The sequence below is a fragment of the Brachionichthys hirsutus genome, chromosome 9, assembly GCF_040956055.1.
Source record: "Brachionichthys hirsutus isolate HB-005 chromosome 9, CSIRO-AGI_Bhir_v1, whole genome shotgun sequence".
In the NCBI taxonomy this organism is placed as follows: domain Eukaryota; kingdom Metazoa; phylum Chordata; class Actinopteri; order Lophiiformes; family Brachionichthyidae; genus Brachionichthys; species Brachionichthys hirsutus.
Window position 1 is genome coordinate 12,772,864 of NC_090905.1, and position 27,268 is coordinate 12,800,131.

The 27,268-nt window shown below is 44.6% G+C and overlaps 1 protein-coding gene across 1 annotated transcript; it reads right to left on the reverse strand.

Moving 5' to 3' along the window:
- Positions 1 to 544: 544 nt before the first annotated feature.
- On the reverse strand, positions 545 to 27,268 carry farp2 (FERM, RhoGEF and pleckstrin domain protein 2). The gene is made up of 27 exons (XM_068743054.1): positions 27,068 to 27,268; positions 20,727 to 20,831; positions 19,634 to 19,676; positions 19,473 to 19,551; positions 18,060 to 18,157; positions 17,676 to 17,790; positions 16,116 to 16,263; positions 15,920 to 16,015; positions 15,679 to 15,842; positions 15,494 to 15,562; positions 15,314 to 15,371; positions 14,934 to 15,201; positions 10,387 to 10,571; positions 10,173 to 10,262; positions 9,271 to 9,404; positions 9,110 to 9,191; positions 8,788 to 9,025; positions 7,819 to 7,949; positions 7,676 to 7,744; positions 7,509 to 7,598; positions 6,742 to 6,762; positions 6,270 to 6,352; positions 4,388 to 4,506; positions 4,030 to 4,193; positions 2,537 to 2,644; positions 2,292 to 2,443; positions 545 to 2,217 (listed from the first exon to the last, which is right to left on the reverse strand). The coding sequence occupies exons 1-27, from the start codon at positions 27,266 to 27,268 to the stop codon at positions 2,124 to 2,126; spliced, it is 3,204 nt and encodes a 1,067-aa protein (XP_068599155.1). The 3' UTR covers positions 545 to 2,123.

Sequence of the window (27,268 nt, forward strand, 5' to 3'; positions counted from 1 at the left end):
AGCTTAATGCGCAGCCATGTAGCGCTGATAGTACAGCACAGGCGAGCAGACGTATGCCTCAACTGAACGTTGTGCGAAAAGATTTTCGACAGGCGAGCTGTCATGACATCTGCGGGGAAACCACCACACCCATCGCTCACGCTGCTCAGACGTGCCCGAGGAATGCCCTGCTGTCTGGCTGCCAGGGGAAACAACAGTTGAGGACATTGTGACACCGATCCAAGAACAGGATTACATTCATTCCTATCCATGTTGACAGATGGGGTGTAGTTCAACATCCTTGTGAATTTCTCAAAAAACAAATTAACATGTGTGTGTGTGTCGGAGGGGGGGGGGGTGAGTGTAAATTACCCTCGGGTGTAGGCGAGTGGCAATGGTGCATCTGTCAGCTCACAACCTGCCCAGGGCGTGCCGCGACTCTCACCCAGTTTGAACTGGGATAGGCTCCTGCACCCCGCCCCCCCCCCACACCTCTGAGGGATTAGCGCCAACACAAGATCTGTATTTATGAATCCATGAACATTAAAGATGAATATTGTACCACTGAAAGTAAGAATGATTTTTATTAGTCAGATTTTCAATGGAATAACATTGCGACTACACGAGGGCATCGAGCGGAGCCCCGACAACATGCTAGGCAATAAATAGGAGGAACACACGCAAACATGTACATAGTAAAGATTCCAGTCTCCATACAAAAACAAATGCCATGGTAGCATGTAGCACACCAATTATCTGATAATAGATGCCATTACCCATGAATCAGATTCCATTTGTCTAAAACTAACATGGAAATCCAATCATTATGTTCGTCAGGCTCGATTCTAGAAGGAAAGCCTGCAACTTCTACAAAGACTAGTTTCCTCGACTTGCTACCCCTAAATAACAACCGGCTACATCTGATTACATTTGGTATTACAGAGTGAAATGCATAATCAAACTGGCCGTCGCGCCTCCTATCCAAGCGGAAAACCCTCCCGTTGAACATTTCAAACATCCTTGCATTAGCATGCAATAAAACCTTAAGCGTTTAACAAACAGATACAGTTTACATTAATAGCCCTCACAGGTTTATTCTTAAAGTTAAAATGTGCACTTTACCAATTGTTTGAAACCAGAATCAGTTGTCTGGCCGTCCAAACGGTAGCACGACTTTCTCTTTACTCTCCATACAGCTGCAAAACGGAATGACTGCCCTTTCCACGAACCGCCCGCACACCTCCGCCTGACCAGCAACCTTCGTTTACTACATACCGGTTATCTGTAACAGCACAGCACTGCTCACACAAAGCTCCAGGCATTTCTCAACCTCCCCTATTAAAATAACACTTGTTTCAGTCAACATATTTCTGGAGCAACACAGGTGAGGAAAGGAACTTGTTAACTAGTTAAAAATAACCAGCACACTGAAAATGACTCAAATCAATCAGCAGGGCGAGATTATAATCTCCAGAAGCCCCTGAGATCAGAAAGCGATTCAAAGCCTCTGAACTGTAGCGTACGGTGATACGTGTGAATGCGTGCCGAAAGCACTAAGAACCAATCTCAGTACCAAAAAAACCACTCCGTCCGAGTTTGTGCAGGGTGCACACTAGCCTCTGAGCTTAAGAGTTCAGCTTTAAAAGAGTGGAAACACTGTGAAATATGAGAGGAGCCACTTCATGTTTGTGGCTGCTTTTAAAAGACATCCTTCCCATCCTCTTCAGTTGGTGAACGCCATCATGCCGTTTGCCCGGGAAGCTCCAGAAATGTTTTTGTGCGATTTTCCATCTTCACGGAGGAGAGGGGACGACTGGACTTCCATTTTTGGGTGAACTATGCCTTTTGGTTCGGAACTGGTCCAACAGAAGTCGGATTTCCAATAAGGCCACATGGAGAGACGGAACGAGCTCCACACACGCAAAAAGCTGATTAAAACCGTCTTTCATTAAACCCCGTTATGATTTACATCAGCGATGAAGAAAGGAACACCGACTAAGAGTTAAATCTGATAAATGCTAACGCGTCACGGTGCAGTCGCCACCCGATACCGACTGAACGTTCACTTCACTCGAGCATCGCGGTGAGGAGGAGACTGGACAGTCTTTGTGAAGTCCCAGAGGCCCAGCCTCCAGGTGTCCGATTCAGTTTCCGTTCATCTCCGTGGGGCCTCCTTTGGGTATCAGCAGGCTCATCCGGCCTGCAGCGCTGGCTGCACTCTTGATCACCTCCATCCATCTGCAGACACAAGACGTTACACGCAGGTCTGCGACCGCTGCGACAAAACGTTACGGCTGTGAAAAGTGCCACACCTTTCAAAGGTGTACTCGCTCTCCGCTCGGAAAAAGTAAACGTGGGACTTGAACTGCAGTTTGAAGACGTAGTCCTTATGGATGCCGTCGGACTCTTCGGGGGTGCTGACCGCGTACCCGAGGAGGGGGAGGCTGGCCAGCGGGAAGTCGTCCTGAAACCGAGAAGGAAGCACTGAGCACAGTTCTACATGTTGAGGGTCTAGCTCTCCAGCAGAAGCGCCACATCTCAGGGTGGGCGTGCCGACCTGATGGGTTTTGTAGAAGAACAAACAGAAGTTGGTGAAAACCACCCAGAGCTTCTGCCAGCCGTTACTGTTCTTAAACTTCCTCAGGAGGTAACCGGACAGCTGGTTCTGCACAGAGGGAGACAGCGGAGGAGATGAAGGTTAGACGGCGACATCGTTACACATCGACTTGTTACTGTTGGTGTCTGATTGTGAAGATTAACGCCATGAACGTGAAGTGATGTTACCCCAAACAGCAGAGAGAACGTCTCATTTCAATCGTTAAATCAACGCTTTCTGTATCCTCACCATTTCTGCAACTCACCAAAACAGACCGGAGGCCTGCTGTTCTGACAACATGAGACTGCAGAACCTTGTAGAACCGATTTATAAACTAAGGACATGTTTTAAAGGAAAAGGTTCACCCAGAAATAGAAACTCAGTCCTTAACTCCATGCTGACGGAAAGTAAGGTGACATTTCGTATTCAACAAGAAAAAAAAAAGACACTGGAACTTCACAGAATAATAATTAACATTCGAATTAACAGCTGACTGGGCGTAAAACACAAAACTGTTCCAGACATCTGAACCAGAAGTCAACGCAAGCTACGAGATCCCAGATTGATTTGCAAGGACATTAGTTCCACCATTGGAGCCAAAATACTTAGTGTAGCCTCTAAGCCAATAGCATCCGAGTGTGCACAAGCGTGAACACGTGAACATGTGACGATAGACGCGATCAACAAGTAGACAAAATCTCTGCACGCCTCAGCTTTCTCCGGCTACCTCAGAATCTCACATCAACTTTTCGTCCCTGAAACGTCCTCTGCATTTCCATTGGTGCGAGAGTGAATTCATATTAACGGAACACATTTCTGCTCAGATCTCAAGGAGACCGGTACAAGAACGGGACCCCTTCTGACATCCATCCTGGCTGGTGGCTCTCGTGTCTAGTACCTGGTTCATGTGTAGGTAATCAGTGAGAGACAGGTTCTGGTTTCGGTACCAACAAACATGCGTGATGGTGTTTGGTCTTTGGCCCTGACCAAGAAGATAGCGAGGAGGAAGCTCCGGTGAGACAGCCGGAGAGCCGAACACTGAGAGGGTAAAGAGAGCAAAGAAACGGTGTGCGGAGACAGTGTTAGCACGTTAGCTCGAGGGGCAGGAAATGGGAAAGGACAGTTAGGAAGTCCAGAGCTGTGGGGTAAGAGTGTTAGTCTCAGACATAAGGGCTGAACCTGCCCTGCATGCACAGTCCATGAAAGCTTAAACAGTCTTCCAGTCGACAAAAGAAACAAGACGTCAAGAGTCACTGGGAGGACGGCAACACAAGAGGAGGGGGTAGGGAGGGGGGCAAACGACGACACGGGCCCACGAGCGCATGGACTTCTTTCTGAAATCCACCATCTCCTTTCCAGGTGAACCAAATGACTTGCAGCGTGTATCTGTGCGTCTGGTGGGAGTGTGCGGACGTGTAGATGCGTGTGTATAAATGTGGGCGGAGGAGGAGTACCTCCACAGCCAGGCTGTGATCAGACATAGACACGCTGGTGTTGCGGTGCCAGCACACGTGCACGGTGGTGTTGGCACGGTGGTGCGTCTGCTTGTCCAGTGACGTATGAGAGGAGTTCATGTCATCCTCGGACTCCTGCTCCAGAGAAACCTCATCGGATGATCCTGAGGGAGGGGGAGGAGGAGGTAGGGCAGGACGTTTGGAGGCAAGGGGTCAACTGTACATTAGAATCTGTGCTGTAGCCCCAAACAAATCACCTGGGGTGATTTAACAAGTCACACTCTGCCCTCAGCAGAGCCTGTCATTACTGTCATCTTTACGTTAGGGGGGGGGGGGGGGGGGTCTAGAGAAGCCTTACGGTTGGAGTGATCCATCAGACCAGCCTCAAGGAAGACGCTGGATTTCTCTTGGGACTTCTTGGCCATGTCGATAGCCACGTTAAGATCCTCAATCCACTTCCCCATCTCCACTTTGGAGCTGAAATCACAAGCGTCAGACACGACAGGCGGACTGAATCACACATGGCTCAGAGTTACACGATGCAAAGTATCAAATTATACGATGTCAGTTTTCTTCAGCCCACTGCCAAGGAGGTTTTGTCCCCCCCCCCCCTCGTTTATGGCAGGGAGCAGAATTACGCAAACCCTAATTAGCCGTTTGTCATAAAACTTTATGGGGGAGTGGGGCATGACAACGATCCACTAAAGACAGTTGTTGTTAAACCTACTAGGTGGGTGGATGGAGCAATTTTGTGTCATTATCTCTATACAGGTTTCTAGAATCAATGGGTACACACGAATTTGTGCTTAAATCGTGCATGCGAACGTTCGATGCGTAAATCTGTGAGTCATCAATATGTTCCTCCTTGAATTAGTTTTTACTCTGAACAAATGTAGAATCTGCTGAGACGATGAGTCTGAATAATTAAGGTCAGCATTCTAAAAAACTCGTCTCATCTTTCACCCAAAATGCACAATGCACTGAAACTACATTTATGAAAACATTTGCTAATAATTTAAACTACAAATTTGCTAATGAGTTGACGAAATAACTATGAAATGGACACTTGTATAATCGCCACACATCCGAAACGCCGTTTCCGAAACGCAGCTACTGTGTCATAACGGACCTTTGATGCTGGAAAACGTGCGCTACTCAAAAACATCAGAGTCTTGGTCTGAGCATCGTTCACCGTCAGTAACGGTTGAACCTGATTGGTCACCAGATCTTAACCCTTTAGAGAATCTATGCACACATTCTGTGGTTAAACTGACAAAGCAATCAGAATGATTGGATGGCATTAATGCTCAAGACTTGGAAAAACACTGGCTGTTTTCTGGAGAAAAACTATCCCATAATAAAACTTACCCTGGAAATATACAAATAATTTTTGTGTAACACGGTCACTTATTTCACTTGTATCTGTTAAAGATCACATATTACACCCTTTCTCCACAAGTTGACACAGTTCCCAAACACTTATATGAAATATCTGTGACAGTCTTTGGTCAAAACAGCAAACAGAGGCTGCAGGACAGCGTCCCTCATGTCTGTCTCAAACAGAGGCTGCAGGACAGCGACCCTATTTTCTGTCTCAAACAGCTGTCAGAAAAGCCTCTGAAAACAAAATCAAAACAAAATTAATTGCGAGCACGTGCGCAGCTGAGTGCACACGTGTGCACGTTTTCTTACTGTGACGTCACAGTGAGTTAGATTTCTTCCAGAAGAGTTTCTGTACTTACAGATTACAGAACTACACAAACTACGAAGGATTGACTGGATGGTTTATTTAGCTGCTTTTGGGTTGATAATGACCCAAAACACACCAAATTAGTGGCGTAGAAACATGGGAAAAGTGAGTTTTTCATAATATGTCTTATGTTTGAAGTAAAAGAGGTCAAAGAAAAATCCCGTTTCTTGTGTACGGCTCAGTTTTGTGCTCACGAGTGTTCTGTGTGAAAAATGTTTAATAGATGTTCATGTCTCTATTTGACTTCTACTACATAACAAACAAATCATTTGAAGCCAAATGAATGTTTCCTGGCTATTAGCATTACTGAGTGACTGATTTTACTTTTAAAATTAGTCACAGAATTTGTTTGGTTTAGCTTTTTGTTTTTTGTTTTTTTAAATTGGGAATGATAGCTTAAAGCTTCACCTTCTCTTCACGTGCATCACTTTTTCATCACATATTTTACGCCGCACATTAACAGTTCCACCACTGTTGTTCCCCTCCTCACCTGGCAGCCACGACGATGGTCCTCTGAGCGGAGTAGATGGTGAAGCAGTGGGGGACTGACCACTCATTTTCACTTTCCTCCACCTAAAAGTAGAACAAAAACACCCCAAAACAAGGGAAGCCTTTAATCTCAACTCATTCGTTTAGGAATAATAGTTTGAGCTGAGGGAGGATCTAAGGCAGTGACTGACAGATCTGCCGGAGCCTCTAGAGGAGCATCTAGAAACCCTGATGGCTTCACATGCTTCGCTGCCTTTCGTGCCCAAGTCATTTTCCCCATCAGTCAAGGCCTTCTGTCGTTCAACATGTTCATGGTTTGGCTTGGCTTGACTCACAGAACTACAAACAGCTTCAAGGACGGGCAGATTCGGAGTAATCAAGGTGTGATTCTGGTGATTTATTCCACCAGCAGGGGAAGAGGGGGGAAGGAGAAGGAGTTGGGCATCCAGGCCGGCGGAGCTCAGAGGACTTACCGGAGATTCCAGCACTATGAGCTGCAGCCAGGAATAGAGCAGAGACACGCGAGTTAGGAGACCCAGGCCCTCCGTTCCCAACACGCCGCCACGGGATCAGTGTTAACCTACACATCCCACCATGCGCCGCTGATACTCTTATCGTAGCGCACCCAGGGCTGCCGCAGAACAGCGACAGGGATGCCGACGGTTATGATGGGGCGGGGCATTACATTCCTCACTGTTATTAAGATCTATTCTGCCGTCACCATTACCCCCCCTGCGGGATTTTCATTACCCAAAATGCCTTTGTCGATAAGGAGAACGGTTGACACAGGGTGTAGAGTTTTAAAGAAACGAGGACCATTTCCTCTTTATTCACGGAGATGAATGGGAAACCTGTGCACATGGCGTGTAAGCAGCAAGTGATCAAAGAATACAAGAATCAGCACCTCTGACTAATGGTAGCAAATAAAACAGCTGAAATGCCAATAAGATAATTTAATTGTTAGCCCGTAGCCGAGATGGCAGCGACGCAGCAGGGAAAATTAGCCGCTTTATTAACAGTGAAATGATATTAGCATCAAAGCTGTAGTAAAATACCTTATTTTCATTGTGACTAAATGTATTGTGCCTTTGTGATCTGTTCATCTGCACTATGTTATAAGTTGAGCTAAAGCTCGGTTGCGTATGCATCATTTTCTGGATATGAGGGGATATTGGATTTTTCTCACCCTGTACAGCTCTAGTTAATACACGATGCCACTCAGGGAGCTGAACATACTCACTATCATGCCATGAAGGGGGAGCTGCCCATGCACTTTGAACTGATTGGTGGCGGTCACACCTTTGCTTGTATAGAGGAGCATGTCAGAGAACTGCAAAGACGATAGAACGTTATTTACAAGCGCACCGACTTGTTAGACGTTAAGCGATTGATTGGTTCTGCACCAACCAGGAAGAACATTCTCTGCTGCAGTCCTTTCTTGGTCAGCTTGTAAAGACATCCCTCTCGTATGAACTCCTGCAAACAGGAGAAGCGTGTCAGAGTCTGCGTTCAGAGTTTCCCCGCCTCCCGCTCCGTGGCGCTGGGCTCACCCTTCCAGGCGCTGTGAGGTTCTCTATGCCGATCAGGTCTCTCTGCAGCTCGGTCAGCTTCTGGAAGTTCTCCAGTCGGATGAGACTGCTCTGGAGCCGAGTGGCTATCTCAGCCACGTCCTTCAGAGCCTCTGTGGGGCAAAACACACCATGTGAATCCTAAATACTTCGATCAGGGTTCACTTCCTGTCACTGGAGGAGTTGTAGCACCAGTACACAGCGCGAGTCAATTTAAACTCGTAACGCATCTCCACGTTTGATATTTAAGCTTTCCATTTATATTTATAATAACCTCACATGCATGTCCGCTCGGATACACAGACAGCGCCTTGTGTAATAGCGGTCAACAGTGGACGGCGCATCTGCATATGCAACATATATGTAACATTGTATGTTTTGAATGAGACCACCAAGTAGCGATGAAGGAGACAGCCGAAGCTGTCACGCCCCCGACAGCAGGCCTCTCTTGGGTTAAGGGTTAGGGTCAGTGGACCCGACGTGGTTTCGGTAAACCAGTCGCTCGCTCCTCCATTCCGTTTGTATTTAGGCTTTGTCATAAGTTCACTGTAACCACGTAAAACAACTTTACACAGTTACAGCCGGTGCGTGTTCTACCCTCCTCCATCCATCTTCTTTAAATTCAAGCCTACTTGTGCCCCCGTTTTAAGCTCGTAAGTGCAGCTGGTTGCTATGCAATGTCCTTCTATGTCACAATGATTTTTGATTGACTCAGAATTTCTAACAAGCCTTAACATCACAGAACTCGTCTGCACTATCGCAATGAAATCAAAAATATGAGCTCCGTTTTTGGGGAGCCTGAATTAATAAGAGGTGGGCGAAGCGAGTTGGTGTGAGTCAGTGTGCTAGCAGCCCGAGGTGTAGGCGTGACATGCAAACCTATAATTTATAACAGGAAGATCAGCCAAACTGTGACAGAGCCCTTAAATACTTGATGCCTATAAAACCCACCCTTGCAGTCGTCATGGTCGCGGTGGGTGGGAGAATAATGCTTGCACAGTCTCTCCAGGATGAGCTTGTAGTGCATGAGGCGCTGGATGGGCTTCAGCAGGAATGTGTTGAGGGGCAGGTAGCAGACCTTCTGCAGTTCAAACTCTTTGTAGACCGTCTCCAGCTTCTTCAGCCTCTTGGTGGCTTTCTCCAGCCCTGTTAGCACCTCGTCGTGCTTCTGCAAGTAGGCGGTGAATTCCTGAGGACAACAAGGGCCGTGGGAATCAGGGGCATCCCGCATGCCGATCAAACATGCAAAGGAGCGTCAGTAAAGCTTCGGCACCTTCAGAGCACACATGTTCCTCAGCATCACATCCCCAATCCTCTGGTAGTCCCCTTTGACGTGAGCATTAGAGCGCCCCTCCCTGTAGAAACAGACAGTTTGTCTTCCTATCGTCTAATTAGAAGTGTCCACACATCTCATCACACAGAAGAAACACCTACCAGAGAGCCAGCCTCTGGTCCAACTCCTTGAGGAAGCCTCGGTGGAACTCATAGATGGGGTCAATGTTGGAGAAGAGTAGGGTCATCAGGCATTCAGGCATGGCGTTTTCCTTGATCACAGCGCTGCGGAACCACTGGGGGCACGAGGGGGACAGAAGACTACTTATGGACAAGTATCAAACTTGTTCCATGCTGAAATGGTTCCTGCCCCAAACTACATTTTCTGTTTTACTCTCCATTAGATTATGCATTAAGTTAGAAGATACATGGACGTAGTGAGGGAGGACATGAGAGCGGCTGGTGCTGGGGAGGATGATGCAAAGGACAGGGTGAAGTGGAAAAGGTTGAGTTGCTGTGGCAACAAGATATTACAGTAGTAGTTCCTGTACAAGGAAGAGAAGCGCCTGCCCGAAAGTCAACCAGGAAGTGAACCGACTCCACTGGGGATATTTCCGTTACACAACATCTCGACCTGTGCCGCGAATCAGAAAAGTGTTACAAGAACAGGCTCAGAAGTTCACCGAGGATCACTGTGAAGCAGCTGCAACGCCCCCATCAGCTGACGGGAGAGTTTCCAGAAAGGCCACAACATCGGAACATCGCCGTTAGCAACAGTGCAGCTGAGATCTGGCGAGTATTGCGAGTCACAAATCTCGCAGTCCGGGGAAGATTTTGTGAAACCAGTCAACTAAAGGATTCTTACTGTTTTATATGTTTAAAAATTAAAGGTACGGTACTATAGCCTGGAACTGATCCCGTCTCTAACTCGACTGGTCTTCTAGACAGGTTGTTATCCTTCCATGCACATCATCAAAAAAATAAATACACATTGTTTAAACTAAACAAACTACAAATTTAATTCACAGATAAATAACTTTCGAGACATTGAAACAAAAACTCACCACAGTGACGACCTCGAGGTCTTTCAGGTACGTCCGCTCGGTGGTCAGAATCTCTTTGGCAATGAAGTAGGCCTTGTCGGTGGGATAGCGCTGAGGTAGAGGAGGGACGCACGTTTATGAACTATCCAGAGAAACCAAGCATTGCAACAAACAATTGTGAAAGAAACTCTTGAAAGGTGTCGTGAGGTCGAGGGGTGGCATTTGAGCAGTGTACCTTCCTCCTGCCCTCCTCTTCCTCCTCTATCCTGGCATTGCAGCCCACCTCACTCAGGATGGGGCTTTGCATGGGCGACAGGGCCTGTCCCGGGAGGCTGAGGGTCGATATCTGGAAGGAGGGCGACAGGCAGAGGGGACCTTTGGCGTTGAGGGGTGAGAGCTGAGGGCTGTCGACAACCGAATCTGAAACAGAAATAACACCCAGAAATAAGACCGGAGGAAGGGAAAAAATATTTATTAACCCTAACCAGGATGATATTTATAAATGGCCAGAGCTTAAGTCACCAATGCCTAAAACAATCGAAACCGAATATATTCGAGAGCCACAACATGCTGAATACAGCCAAAGATCAGGCATAGGTAATGCTTCCCACATTGCACCACTGCCATTGTTTTCAAAGCTCTAAACAGGAAGAACAAATTATTTCTTGTCAATTTCAGTGAGGCCGTCTCATTTTAGAGAACTGGCTCTTCTGCTTTTGTTCCGCACGCGAGCTGCGCTACACAACAAACCAGACAAAACGAGCAGATCAAATGCTGGACTATCCCCTCGACTGAGTCACAAGTCACCACAGCTGTTCTTCCATTCTATTAGAAAGGGGAGGGAAAGAAGAGGGGGGAAGGCTGAGAGAGAGGAAAAAAAGTCACTACTCGACCCGGATATAATTGCTCAAGCAAAGGCTTATCAGGAATGCGGCTTGTCTGGAGAGCAGGGGCTGTTTATAGAGTATCTGAAGTTCCCCACGGGGAACGGAGCAGACGGCAGCTCTGCAGCAGGACTCGCAGACTTGGCACAAAGCCTGTTCAAACTGGGAGCACACACTCGGCTGGAATTAAGCTGAGGAATCTTGTGTACGAGCGAGACCCCACCCCCCCGCGCCAACAACACACAAGTCTGCAGCCTCGAATGCTAACAGCAAAGCTGACTTTTCCCTGCAAATGGAATATAGTAATTATTTGGGGACATTCATCACACAGACACATTTTAAGCTGATATCCAAACAAACAAGTAAAAAGAAGCATTCTGAGGCTTTCCCTTCTCTCGCGTCTTGATACTGCTGCACAATGCTGGACTGAAACACGATTAACTGATCTGGACGCTGCACAATATTCCATTTTGGCCGGTAGAAAAGATCTCTAGTGTTCCGTTCAGGTAGTTGAACAATCGCATCACCGTCTTTCATTTCAGTCTGCATCCCAAAAATAATTTTAAGTCTGACATTCATGGTACCCAAAAGTGATTACTTTATTCTTGAGAGTAAAACATACAAACATGAAGTACAGGTTGTTTATAATGAGTCATATACATGTTCAGGATTAAGTGATGATTACTTCATGCTTAAGTGCTGTTAGCTTAGCTGGTTATAACAGCCAGCCTCTAATTAATTATGTAATTGTGATTTGGGAATAACAACATGGCAGAAAAAGACAGTCACGGCTGAAAGTAGTGCTTCCATTTTTAATGAGGATTATATTAGAATGACCACATGCCAGCCTTAAAAATGACAATGAGAACCTGTGAGTTTTTAACATTTGACTTTGATTTTCTAAAAGTGGAAATGTCTTAATTTAGATAACCCCTCTTCCATTTTGACATCCACCGGAAACCATCCCAGCACAAGTAAAGCATTAAAAAGAGAAGGTGCACCTGACACGAGAATAAAAGCACCTTGAATGCAAAGAGTGAAAGACTTAAGGCACCGAGGTGCAGGAAAACCTGCACGAAGCCAAGCGAGATGGCCTTCAGTAAGCTCAACTGGAAAAAGGTAATTAAAGCTCAAATTAAGACTGGATAAGTTAGCAAGATCAACGAAGAAGAAGCAGACCACCAACTAGTTTAAATCGAACACAATATTAACTTTTCATGTTTACATGAAGAATAGAGGTCGAGCAACTAAACAATTAACATTTCGTGTCAACGTTTATCGATTGACGACGTGACAGAAACTGTTATTCCTATCTGACATTTAAAACATCACAAAAGTCCAGCTATTATAAGACAGAAATTCAACGCTGAGGTGCAAATACGCCCGTTTCCTTCAAAAAAAAAAAAACCCAACAGAATTCTGAGTAGTTATTACCCTGAATATAGCTAAAGCCAAAACACCAAACTTTGCAAAGTGACATGTCAGAAAAGGAATCTCCAGTTTTTATACGGACGCTTCGGTAAAGGTCTGAGCTGCTGTGTCTGAAGGGCTTCCTGGCGGCTTTTCTAGTGTTGAGAAAAATAACTAATTAAGACGTAGCAATGTCACACACAATTCCATATGCTTTACCAAGTGTTGCTACAGAAGAACAACGTCCTTCATCCACACAAGACGTTACATTCATTTTGCAGGAAGTGGCGTTAACAGCACACTTAATGGCTCATTAGTACACCGCTTACATTCTTCAAATCAGCTCAACATGAAATCTGAGCTGGTGTCTTAATAGATGGAATGATTTTTTGTTTTTGCCTTCAGACTTCATGAATGAAATACGTGCCGACACCCCCCCTCAGCCAGCAGAGGTCAGTGAAGCAGACAAGTGCAACGGGAAAAGCGGCTCCACGACATTTGTCCTGGAGCTGCTTTTGTGATACTTCCACTTTGATTTTAACCCTGAGATCAGACGTGTTAAATCAGAGAATGACGTTTACCCGCAAAGAAACCTCTACACTACTGTACCATCAAGAAGTACCACGCAGATCATCAAAACTTAAAACGAGAGTCTGATCATTACTGATAATACTAGTCATCACCTTTGCAAATGGTTATTGTTCTGACATTCTGAGTAAATTATGTATTCAGCAAATAGACCAAACTAACAAGACATTTCTATACTAACGTGTACGTTCACGATGCATCATCCACATCCACTGTCTTAAGCTTAATGGTGTTATTAAGACAGAGGAAAAAAGGTGGAATATTTCATTGAAGAATCTCATTAAAAAATGATGTGTTGATAAGCAAAGCTTCAGGAGCAGACGGGAGTAATTTTAAAAGAGCACCACAACCTGACCATGACAGACACGCCCGCTCAAACCACTGACTCTCACAGAAAGAGAAATGTTTCTGGACAAACCCAATTCTCTCCTGTGGGGCAGCTGAAATAAAGACAGGTAAAGCGTTTGATATTAAGACAGCCGAACCCCAGACGGGCACGCTTTTGCCCTCGTGGCTTCACCTAGTGAAACTCTGTCGTCGGCAACCTTTTGATAAAACGTATTGTGGATGTGAAAGTTTCAGGCACCAGGGTCAAGCTGCACGACTACTGTAGAGAGTAAAGTAGAATGTCAATTACTGCTTATTTTCACTAGAGGGGGTCATGGATATACGGCCTACGCGGCCCTTCGACCGCACTCGTCCCTTGTTTTTTGTCCGTTTACGAGGTGTTTTAACGACATGCCGGAAAGCGAGCGAGCGCCTCGAGTGTGCGATAGTTTCTGCAGCCTCACCCACGATGTTTACAAAGAAAAAATGGTCTCTTCCTACTCCTCATTTACAGCATCATGATAATATACTTACGGTAATTTAGCGCAGGCCGTTTTATGACCAAGTGGCCGACCCCCTGCACTGATTACAAGGCAACAAAGTTTCCTCTTTTAGTTGGCCTGCCTTGCACAGAGGCCACGAGTGCTCTATGCGATTTACATTTTGATATGGGGGGGTGCTGAGGGGTCTGCGAGTGCCAGAGCCTGCAGATTGTGGCACTGAAGGAGAAAACCCTCGATTCCACTGCTCCCAGTCAGTGGATTATTGTAAAACAGGTTCTGCTCTGGGGGAAGGACGCTGTCAGAACCCCAGTCTGAGTCCGAGTCCGAGCTGCCATTCCCGGAGCCCTCAGTGGCTGTGGGGGGGTAGCTGAGCTGCTCAAGCTGCTCTACCAGGTCGCTGAACTGCACAGCAGAGCTGCTCTCGGATCGCACCGAGTACGCTGGGAAGTTGATCATGGAGCTGGCCTCTGACTGGATGTCAGAACCTGGCAGGCGAAGAGAGGAGTCATTGCCTCCAAAACCCAAGGACATGGACTCGCCTGCAGAGCTCAGGCCCAGGTTGTCCAGGGAGCTGCATTCTGAGCGGTTGTTGACTAAGGAGCTGGTCTCAGAATGGCCAGCAATGCCATCAGGGAAGGGGTTAGTATTCCCATTCAGGTCTTCAAGGCCCACACTGAACAGCCTGTTTTTGCTGAGGTCAGCTTCCTCCACATAACCAAACTGAGCTACTTTATCTTCGAGCTCAAAGGAGAAGGCCTCGGCCCCCCCACCATAGAAGGACATCTCAGTTGGGTCATCATCTATGAACTCCTCAGTGACGCGTAGCGGCAAGCTGGACATTGAGAACATGGGGTTTTGCTTTGTACGCAAAAGCTCCACCTCGAATGCCTCAGGTGTAAGAACCCCCTTCCTCTTCCCTGCACCCCCTCCCACTGAGCACCCGGTGCCCCTCCTCCCACCGTGCTCATTATCCTCATTGACATTTTTGGAGGGCTGCAACTGGGAAGTGCCACTCTCTAAACACACAAACAAGGGGCTGCAGTGTCCTGCTGCCTGATTACTAGGGGCACCTTGAAAAGCGTAGCGAGATGGGGAAGCAGGCTTGGCAGGTTCTTCCTTCGGAGGGCTGGGCGGTCTGGCAGCTCGTAGAGGGGACTGAAGTTGCTGCTGCTGGTGCTGCTGGGGAGGTGCTGGAGACTGGCTTAGAGCGGGCCAAGGCTGGGGCTGAAATTGGAGTTCTGTTCGCAGGGGAAAGTTAGAGCCGTGCGCTGGGTAGAAGGACACAGTAGGGGAGGAAGGAGAGCCGAGGGCCCTGAGACTGTCATTGAATGACAAGCTCTGAAACACAGACGGCACAAACAGAACAGAGTGAGTAATAAATCGTGTCATTACTGCACACATTTCAATGTCACCTGTTGTGCAAATGCACCAAACCTGTAGCACCACTGACCTGCTTTGGCGCATCTGTTGCTATGGAGCGAACAGACATTCGGATTTTACTGTTCCTCCTGGACAAAAGGTATTAATGGTTGAATTATTATCATGACTGCAGTGCTGAAACATTCCGAGCCAATGATTGTGAGGCATTTGTAAGTCATAATTGTATTTCTGATCACACACACACACGCACCTCTGATATGGTGTTCTCTTTGCTCCATTTTCCCTGACATACTCCACAAGCTGCTTCTGGGTCCTTCCACTAACATGGTTTAGAATTAAGACACAGAACAAATAAAAACAATTGAAACATTTCCCTTTTTGTCGAACAAGAATGGTCCTTTAAAAAACACGACACATGCCTTTGATATGAAATACCTGTATCTGAAGGACGAGCCTCTAGAGAAGAGGATAGCTTTGGATTTGGGTTGTGGTTGGTCGAACAAACGGAAAAACGAGTGGTACTCTACACAGATCTTCCAAAAGATTTTGCACTGGTCCCGACTGGCCATCATAAACTCAAGTGTGTCCTGATGGGGACCCTGAAAAGAACAGAGAAAGACCATAAAACAACAAGCATTCAGCGTCTCGAAGAAAACGTCTCTTCATCAATACATACATGAACTTCCGGGTGGAGCTTGATCAGGAACCGTTTTCTTTTGAAGCTCAGCTTGCGAATCTTGGACCAATTGAAGGTATTTATTTTTGTGTGGCCCTGATGCAAAGGTACGTTGAAAGAAAGAAATAACCCTCAGTAACATCGGTAGGCAGAGGCTGCAGCAAACCACAAAAACAGATAGTTTGAGAGCTGTCACCTGAAAAACCTGAAGCCCCATATGGGAAACAGCCAGATGAATTTTGGTGCCCTCCCGGTCAGCTGCTGGGTGGAAGCGGACGCCATACAGCTCCAGTTTACGGACAATCTCCAGGATTTGGACATCTGATTCAGCTGGAGTCTGGCCCCTACAGCAGACAGCATGTATAAAGGAACACGTCCTCCTCATACACAATCTCACTTTTACAGTTTGGCTTATTTGTTCCACAACGGACCGTGTTGTCCTATATTACCGGTAGTTGGAAACTTTTATCTAGAAAAGAAACAACTTCTGCCGTTTCAACGAGGAACCCTAATATACCACAGTGAGTTCCACAAGGTTCAAGCTATAAAATACACTATACTACAATAGTATTATTAGTACAAAGTATTTGTAACCATACATTTGCAAAGCGACTTGCATCACGTTCATGAATTAAAGTTTAATAATCAGAAGTGTCGTGCTGCAAACCATCTTTTTGATTGATCAAATGACATTGCATAATGACATGTTTTTGGAATAGTATCCCTTTAAACTCATAACTTTCAAGATTTGAAAGGCACTCTAGCAATCCATATGTTAGGAAGACACATCCAACCAATCACCACATTCTAATTTTGTTGATCCGTTAAGTGGCGAAATCTCCTTATGCCCCTGCTGCTGCTTTACTTGCCCCTCCTCTGCCCCACTCGGCCCGAGGAAGGGATTAGACCAGAGAATTCAACACACCAAAGGACGAGATTATCAAAGGTCCTTCAAGCAGCCTAATTCACTGGGGTGAAAAGATCCACTACGGGCCACAAGATAGTACGGCGCTAAGGATGAGGCTGGTGGGGGGGAAAGTGCAGCAACTGTGTGAAATTCAGGACTGGGGAATAAAACAAAACCTCTCATTGTGGTTGTTTAGCAGAAAAGTTGGCTCAGCTCAGGCAGCCATCTTGGTAAACAGTAAACATTTATATTTAAAGCCACATTATAAACCATGTTCAGAGATGTGCCGACAAATCCCCCAAACTGATATACTAGACGCCATTTGTGGTGAATGAACGAGAACTTCTAAAGAGGTTGGCAGCAGCCTTACGAAGGCGAAATCCATGGCTAATTCACCTAGCCAAAAGTCTCTACGAAGTAAACAGCTGTGTCACTTCACACAACCGGCTTAATTACTTACATTTAACCTTGGAATGTACTCTTGCTACTGTGATCGCGTAGTTTGTGTAACCGTAGTAAAAAAAAAAAAAAAAAAACATTAGTAAGCAGTACCTAAATGCTAGCTTCAGTAGCATTTAGGAATAAATATATATATATATACATATAGCCTAGAAAATAAGAAGTGTACTCAGTTTAGAGTTAGGGAGGGGTGCATATTTATTTTTGAACATTCCATCATTCAAGTATAAAGATGATTGATATTCCTGATTATTGATTTGTCTGATTCATTCCCTGCTTGCTTTATCCATCCACCATGTTAAGCCGGAACTTTTTGTTCCTCAGTCAGATTGAACAAATCAATGAAGAAATACAAACAAGGCATCGCAGGTGAGCTGTTACTACACTTACAGGTGTCTGCGGTGGAGCTCCATGATCTTCTCTTGCACCTTCTCTTGGTAAGGCAACAGCTTGTTTGTCCTCAGGAAGTCCCTGTCCGCATCATCATCGTAGTCTCCAATCTCCGCTGCAGTTTTAAGAGTGTTTTTTGTACCAAGATTAAGTGCATGTAAGCAGAGTACTGACGAAACAGACACAAAAACGTTTCCATTATTTTGACTATTCTATCTACATCAATAATGAATGGATAAGACAGCAACATCTCTTTATATATAGATAATAATAAAAACTCCAATATATTATATAAACGTTTGTTTCTGTTGGCGTTCATGTATTCAGAATATTACTGCCCTCTAATGAACAAGAAGAGATAGGAAAATAACAGCTCAAACATACACTGGACGAGGTGAGAGGCCAGCAGGGCGCCAGTATTTTCCGTGCAGATCAAGTTGCCCTCCATCAGATCTCTTTTCATCTGCAGTGAGAACAAGTACCTGCAAAGAACAAAAAGCACAGGAGTCTGTTAATATACATACAAATAAATGCATTCTCAGTATTTTGAATGAAACACAAATGTGTTTCACCAGTTCATTCGGTTTCATCAAATATCTGCAATAGAATCATTTGGAAAATGAAAATAGTTAAAATGCTTTAAACTCTGCCAACATCAAGATGCATGTCTCCTCTCCATGGCAGATGTGTACACAAAGTTCCATGAAAAAAGTACTTCAAAAATTATGCCCTGGAAACCTTCACCTGAAATACACCACACTCCAGGTATGAACTTAGTTTAAACTCTCAGCAAAGAAAAGAAAGAAAAGGAGAGATGTAAAAAATCTCAAGCCAGCACTTCAGTCTTTGGTTGATATGAACACCCCACAAGCTAGTTTGACCGTGCAGTTTAGGTCCATGCATGTTGAGACTCATAATATACCGGCAAAGTAGTGTTTGATGAAGAGCTTCATCAAATTATGTTAAGACCACCACTTCATGCAATCAAAAGCAATCAGCTCGGTGCGCACCGAAATGCTTTGAAAATGGAAGTTGCTGCAAAAAAGCTACGATTTCTAAAACAAATACTTTACAAAGATCTTCAACCAGACAGAATAGAAAATCTATAAAATTAGTTTATGGTCATACAAGATTAGCGTGAATTTAGAAGCTTAACATGTGAAGTACACCCAACATGTAAAAACAGCTCATTTCTCCTACTGTGCCTTAAGCCGTGGGCCTTCTCACGATTTTATTATGTCCGCATAATGACAATAAAGTATCTTGAATCTAAACTTTAATGAAATGTCACAAATTCTTGAGTTATGGCTAAAAACATTTTATTCTTGTGTCTGAAGGATATTTAAGACACATTCTTAAAGTCCCTGTGGGCATTTCTGAGTCATTATATTCAAGATTATGGGATGAACATGCAGCTCAACAACAAAAAGATGGATTTCAAATGAATCACATAATAAATTATCATCTTTGAGATAATGTGCACCTCCACCATGTAGCATAAACTGTGTACCGACGACCCTCCCTCCCTAAACATCCCCTCTTGTCCTCTAAAAAGGAAAAACTGGTCTATGGCGTGTCCTTAAAAGCCAATGTAAAGAATACACAAACGATGCTTCCATGATATTCTACGTTTCTTTTTCCTAGAATGTGTTTTCATCAACATTTTGTGGAGAACAAGAGCTTTAATAAACCAAAAAAACAGTTTGAGCTTCTGTAAAGGAAGGAAATGCAATAGGGCTCCTCCACATACGCACGAGATACAAAGTAATGTCAAGTAGGAAATTAAAGGTCACCGACCTCGTGTACTCCTCCTGAAGCTGACCGGGGTCTGGAGGAAAGAATTTCACTGACAATCTAAATAGTGTATTTGCTGGTCCTGAAAAACACGAGAACACATCAACAAACAAAGACACATCTTCACTGTGTTCCAGCACTGACTAACCATTGAGCTCACATACTTCTGACTTGTTTCACAATAGGCTTTGTGGGCTCCAGCCAAATCTAGAGAAAAAAAAGAAAATGTCATCTTTATTAATAAAATCGTGAGAACTACAGCTCTCATTTTACAGTTTCATTTAAATATGCAGCCACATGTAAAGGTAACTAATTCAAACATATTGATAAAAGTGCAATTTGCAGACAGAACAAATACAATCAAGTCATTTTGGAACTCTTTGATTTTATATTAATTTCGTAGAGGAAATATTTGATGTTTCCGTCCTCTTCAGAGTCAGGTTTTGTTGATTCTCCTTCCTGATATTAGCTGTAGCTTCTAGACATGGCTGACGACTGATGATGATGATGGTTGTCAACTAAACCAAAAGCTTATCACAGCAGCCATTATCCATCGCTCATCCATCACTCATCCATCCATCCATCCTCACCCAAACCTGGCAGAGACTAAAATAATACAGCACTAGTTGTAACGATTTGTCTTGGATTAATTAGCCTTTCAGCTTAGAGACATTGTCTTTACATCATTGCAGCTCCTACCAGCCTGGCATTGTGCAATTCTGGTACGCACAAAATGTGAATGCTCCTTTAAAATGACGCTACAGAGCAAATGAAGTACCGTATTTATGCAGTAACTAATGCACCCTATATGCTGCACAGTATTCAATGTTTGACGCCAGCAGCATCGTCTTTGAACAAGACATACAGCCCGTTTCATCTCTCTTCTCTGCTGCTTTACGGAGAACTTGTAGATGGTCTTGAATTCCGCTTATGTTACTGGAAGAATACAACAGTGGAAAGTCTGACATTCTGTATGGGCAGTTGTGCCAGTGAAGTTAAAAATATGCTTGGATTACAGGCCGCTCGTGTCCAGTAAAAACAATCCCACATCACGGTTTGCCCTGCTGCAGGAAGCTTCCAGAGCTAGTAAGACGAACCCAGTCCATCTTGTAGCCTGAGACACGTCATGCTTTCAACAAGCCGTTACCTTTGAAACGCTGGCTGCGTCGGACATCAAGGACATGCATCACCAGTCTCAGTGCTCGTGTGTGTCTGCTTTAAAATGGCTAATAAATACACAGCTCATGGCGTACGTACCCAGATCATCTGCATGTTCTGAAACTCGAGGCCAAAGTAATCCCTCTCTATGAGGTTGCCTCTCAGGGAAACCTCAGCGAGGAGGGCCTGCCCAGGAGCTTTAGGCTGAAAGACAAACAGAGTAAAAGGAATCATGACTTAAAATCGCTTGTATCAAAATAAAGTCTTTGAAATTCCGGACATGAAAATGACAGTTTATATTTGATCAAGTATGAAGAATATTCCACTTGACTGAGGACATGGGTAAGAGATCATAATAAAAACTAGTTCGTACTGAGCTGTGTGGGTCCTCAGTCATCCAAGTAGAGGTAAGCCACGAGGAGCAAAAACAAGGAATGAACTGGACTGGTTTAAGTTTGGTTGAGGACGTTTCACCTCTCATCCAAGAGGCTTCTTCAGTCATAACTGACTAGGAGTCCAGATACTTTCACTCCTGTTGGAGCAGAAAACAAACAAAAGGACCGAAACCACCATGTTGAGATCAATATAACAGCTCACACAAGGGTGTGTGTGTTGGGGGACGACCTTTCACCTAAATGTTAATGACTCCCGGTGAGTCTTATTGTGGTGGTTTCGGTCCTTTGCTTCCTGCTCTAGCAGGGGTGTATCTGGACTCTCTACCAGTCATTTAGGAATGAAGAAGCCTCTTGGATGAGCTGAACTGACTTCAACCAAACGTGAACCAGTCCAGGTGAAAATAATCCACTTTATTGTGTGTTGTATGGCCGCCTCTGTTCCATCTGTCAATTCAGATGGTTTCCTTGACCTGGCTTAGCAAACAAACTGCAAATATACATCTTACTGCACATTTAAAGTTAAAAAGCCTTGGTCAGCAAAATCCCAAGCAGGAAATCTGCAGAAGTTTTACCTTCAACGGTTTCTTTTTCTTTCACTAAACGAAGAGCTAATTACTATGCACTAAAAACACACTGCACTTGAGGTTTGGAATCCTAGTCTGTGACTTTGAGAAAATTATAGCCCAAGACATCTGGTTGTAATGTAAAATAGTATTTTTAAAAGTCTTATAAAAAGATCTGCTTTGCGTTGACTAAAGGAAAGCATCAGAGTGCACCAGCATGTTCAGTCTTCATTACTCTGATTCAATCAGGGCCGTATTCACAAAACCTATAACGTGCAGGTGAGGCCTGCCGACAACATCCACAAACGTTGGACTCTGCAGTCAAATGTTCTTTTTCCATGTATTTACAGAGTCTGATTGCAAAGCTGGACTAGTTTGTGTCATCGAATCAAATGTAAGAAAAACATTCAGGTACTTTGCCTCAGTTTGACTGCTTCAGGAGGTTAAAACATTATAGATTCAACAAAAGCCCCCCCCCCCCCCCCCCCCCCCCCACACACACACACACACACACACACACAACTGTTTACAGTGGGACTGCAGTGCCTTTTTTGCACCTCACTCTTCTATATAAATGTTTAAAAAGGTGGAATGTGGCAGTCGCTGCCATTACGCCTCTGAGGCGGCAGCAGAGGCAGCAACAATGCCAAGCCTACGCCTGCATGAATGGAGCGAGCCGGTAGCACAGGAAGCACCGCCGACATTTTGATTATGTCTTACATGTGCTAACCATAACCGATTGAAACATATCACCCTTACAAACTAAGCAAGGATACATGGAAAGAAACGATGCCGAAATAGCCCAGTCGAGAGACAGACTGAAGACCTAACAGTCCCTGGATTAATCCTGGGTCTACTGCATTTCGTTACCTTGTACATGTGTAATGGCAATAAAGTTGAAACTAACATAACTCCAAGCACATAATGAAAATCTCCACAGAATATCCACCCTCGAATTAACACGGACACAGCGCAGAATAAAAAAAAACAAGGGGTAGCACACACGGCAACATTTCATTAACGCAGTGATTCTCGAGGGAGCACGATGGGACCTCTCTGGAGAGGCAGCAGTGTCATATAATCAAAATGACTGGCAAAGGTGGCGTAGCGATCAGCAGGACACAGAGAGACTTTGCGTAAGTGAAACAGTCGGGAGGATGTGGTCAACCTGAGCTGCTTCAGGAAGAAGTGGAGATGAGAGCATCATCTTCAGAACTTTTATCACTACCACGGTAGCCACACCAATTTTACCAGCGCCTGATGGTAATAGTGCGTTCTTCCTCTTGTTAATGGTGGAAGCAAACAGTCGATGGGTGAATGCGTTTGCGTTTTGAATATTTCAACCAGTGGGCTGCCACCCTTAATTCTGGCATAGAGCACAACTGTGATATGATCACATGCAATTTGTTCACACCGAACTTGTGACATTGCTTGTAGTCTCATCTCTAAGCTGTAACATCAAGGGTCATTAGGTCACCCAATCAAGCTCTGAAAGCAGCAGGGATTATGACAAACAGATGTTTCTTGGGAACAAATCTGTGTGTGTGTGTGTGTGTGTGTGGTAGGGGAATACAAAGGCAGGGTTTGAAAAGCTTCCAGCTATAAAGGAAGGACAGCCCTTTGAACACACAGAAAATGAAGAAGGAAAAAAAATCTTAACTAAACAAGGGTAACCCAAATAGCAGCCTGTGCTTCTCATGTCCAAGGCTCGGGCAAACCTTGCCTGACAGGTTAAACATGGTTCCCAATCAGCTAGCAACAGGGTTGTGTTGAGACTTGTATCAAGAACGATGGGGTGAACACTGTGGGACTTGTCAACAATTTTCCTAGTGACACACAACGAAAAGTCCGGCGCACCTTCCGTTACTTGGCAAATTGTGTGGCTCGACATTTCAAAAAGGCAACCAGACATGTTGACGCCTTTTTTAGCTTAGCAGAAATTACGACTCTAAGTAATTAGAAAAGATTTATTTTTACTACTTGGCTTCAGGAGACGCATGTGGGGCAGTCGGTCAGAGTGCCGGCAGATAAGCACAACATGGTGGTAATCAGGATCAGCTGTTTTAGTGTGCCTTCTGCTCCGGTCACCTGTGCAACCCTGATATTACTAATACTCGGCTTGTCATGCAAAAGGTAGAAATAAAGTCCTTAAAAGGAACAGCTATTAGACGAGCTACTTCAGGACACAGTGGGACAGCGTTTTGTAACGCTGAGAGGCGAGCGCTCAGATTTAGCGTTCGTAATGAGGAGCCGAGTCGGCTTTTGTGTGCACGCACCAAAACGCATGTCCAATTTAGCTCCATTACACATAATTACAATCCCCAAGAATCCTATGAAAGAGCACTCAAGACAACAATTAAAAGACATAAAACACCAGCATCTTTCTCACACTCTTGAATCTTTGCTCAAACAGAGACAAGCGCTGCTGCGTTAGCGCCGAGTCACACGGGTTCATCGGTCTCAAGTGACAAAATCAGAAAGCGGCTACTGCTGGAGGCAAGGGGTTGAAATTCCAAACTTTTTGGCAGGGCTTCACTCCGGAGTGCGTCCCCTCCCCCATCACCCTGGCTCAGACTTTGTACTGGCCAGAAACGCTCCCTCTGAACTCCTCTTTTAGCACCCTCAGCTCCCCCAACACACTTGGATGTGAACCTTTCTATTTACGTGTTTGTTTGCCAACACTAACGCAAAGCCTGCTCACCCCCCCCCCCCTAAACTGTATGTGATTTCATACAGCTAGGTTCTACATCCCACCCTCAGACTAGTCATTTCTGAGCTGGACGTTAAGGTCAGTAAAGGGGCTGGCTGTGCTGGATAAAAGGAGCCTGTGTTTCCCTGGCCTGCCGGCCCTGCCTCCATGGTTGAGCTTTCCCCCTGTGCAGACCGAGGGAGGGGGTCTGTGGACAAGAGCCGCACAAGTAAATGTGCTGATGACCCTGCAAGATACCTGCAGCAAATGAAGTCCACAGGTCAAACCAATAATGCGCCGATTCACTTCGTCAGCTGTGGTTCCAGATGAAAACATTAGGTAAACATAAATGCAAGTGTTCCCTTGGGTCTTCATAATCAGGAAATACAATTTGTGAGGAACTTCTGATTGCAAATAATACAGCATAAAAAACGCATAAAAGAGCTTAAATATGCATAAAAGAGGAGACGTCAACACACAGCAGACGAGCGTTCGGGCAGAGCTACAGCGAGCATAGCGACTGCATGATCCGAATAAATAAATGCTCGTGTTATTTGAGTACCCAAGCTTCCAAAATACCACAGTGAGTAGTGGCATGTGCTTAAAGGCCACAACCATTTCAAACAGTAAACGCTGTCCACGGGGTTTGTTTTCTTGTAAACTGAGAATGAAAGCATGAAGGGGTGAAGTGGCCATGTACAGGGTTGATGCAGAAGGGTGTGTGTGTGTGTGTGTGTGTGTGTGTGTGCGTGTGCATGTGGAAATTAAGTACAAGGCAACACATGGTCAATCAGAAATAATCTACAACCTCAGGATAACGTGTACTTCAGTGCATCTCTGCAGAAAACACTCGTTTAGCTACATTTACATGAGGTCACAGGAACATGACAATCTCATTCTAATTCAGCTGATCCTGTATATAAACTTAATGAAATCAGATGTATAAGGCCCTATGTCTTCCATGATTTTGGTAATGATAGATATATATAAATACACAGTATTTGGTGATTACATGCTGCGTAATAGCATAATGCATGGTATTCAATGGTAAAACCCAAAAGTGTGAGGATTCCAAAACATATAGCTCATTCAGAAAATGCTCTTGCATCTAATTTTATTTATTACAGTACTTTTGGCTTGTCCACAGAAAATCAATGTTCTCCACATTACCCTGTCCTTTGCATCATGCACGTATATCGTTATGCTTACAGCACACTACATTTTTATATAAAGCTCCACTCCTTCATGCACTGGTTTAAACGGAGGCTCCTCATTTTTTCATTGCCTTATCTCTCTTTGTTTGCATTGTTAAATGTTCCCGTATTGCAGTGCACCTGGGCAAATGGCAATAACCTACCAGCATTCTATTCTGGCTGCCACTGCCAAATCAACACCACGTCCAGGGCTTTCTTTAAACCTTTATGGTCAAACTCAATCATGTATCAAAAAAATATTTTACAGTTTTGAGTTAAAATGCAACAATATAAACTAAAATAAATCATAAATTACAAACGTTCCGAAATAACTAAAAGGCACCACTTCAATACTCTGTTCTTACTTTCAGAGACCAACCATGAGAATCAGACCAAGTCAAAATTGCAACAATGGAAACATAAGCAACCAGCATCCTTAAATAGAAATAGGCACCACCTTCAGTACGTGGTTGTTGTAGAAAAAATACAGAGATGGTTTTAGAGACGCGTTGGAAATGCTCCTATATCCCTCCTCACTTCAGTCAAGGCATGAGATAATTAAACTTGTGTCTGTCACATCCTATTAGCGCACAAGTTTGAGACAACATATGGTGCACAAGATTATGAAATGTCTGACTCAGCCGTGCCTCCGCTCTGCATCTGCCAGAACCATCATTGTGGTTACATAAGGATTGAGGGCAGAGCAGTGAGACAAGTCAAATGAACCTTTTCTAGTAGTCAAATTAAATCTCATTTATCAATCAGTCAATTGCCTCGTCATTAACGTCATCGTTTACCCATTGTAGAAACTCTCCTTTGATCAGTTGAAAATGTTCCCCCCTACAGAGGGAACAGGAAACTAACTCCGATACAGTAACTTCCTTATTGCTTCCTATTTGCCCCCTGAAAAGCTCCGGCAGCAGCTCAAGTAAACACAGGAAAGCCGAGTACCAGAGTCAATCCGAAAGTATGCACAGACCACGACCCATCTCGGGGCATTACTTTTCTGTAAAGTGGTTAAATGGAGAGAAAAATATCAGCTCTCATTCTTGAATATAGATTCACTCCAGCCAACTTGCAGATTATGATTTTAGTAGCTAAATTTTGCTTCAAGAGTCTGGCTGTAATGTCAAGGTTGTTGAGCAACACCCTAAAAACGCTCATTTTGGAAGAAGTGCTGTTGACAATTACAAAGACCCACCAAATACATCTGAATACGGTTTCATTTTAACATTCCAGCATCCAGTCTGCTTTGGGCAAAACACAAAAATCATCCATTTCCATTGAGAAATATGGAAACTTTAAAAATAACTCAATTTCCAGATCTGCCATCGTCTAAACTGTTCTAATTAAAGAAAAAATAAATAAAATATTATAAAGAGTCTTGGTGAGTTACACTTATTTACCAAAATAAGAAGCCATATGAGGAAGGGATTTCAGCCAAAGCCATGTGGCAGCTGTCACAAACCAAAGCCGGGTATAACCAGAAGTCTAAGGTAAGATGCAACCTCCCGTGTCCCAGCCTGCAGACTTACTACAGGACAAAGAGAACAGATGGGTAAAGAAAGAATGCAAGAAAGCAACGCGAGGATAAACTTACGTCTATATCGAAGAACTCCAGGGACTCATCTAGACCCTGCACACGGATTTGTATTCCTCGCCCACGGCTTCTGCTCCCGCTGACCATGTTGCCACTCAGGCTCTGGCCCGGCTCCAAAGTGCTAATACCAGCATTGAACTGGGCTCCCAGCCGGGTGCCGGGGGTCTGCAGGGCCCGGTATGACCCCTCGATCTCCCCCAT

Excerpts from the sequence above, each read along its gene's own strand:
- farp2 (XM_068743054.1), bottom strand. The coding sequence starts at position 27,268 with ATGGGGGAGATCGAGGGGTCATACCGGGCCCTGCAGACCCCCGGCACC. Across the intron at positions 7,599-7,675 it reads AGCAGAGAATGTTCTTCCTG|TTCTCTGACATGCTCCTCTA; the intron begins GTTGGTGCAGAA and ends TCGTCTTTGCAG. Across the intron at positions 6,353-6,741 it reads TCATAGTGCTGGAATCTCCG|GTGGAGGAAAGTGAAAATGA; the intron begins GTAAGTCCTCTG and ends TTCTACTTTTAG.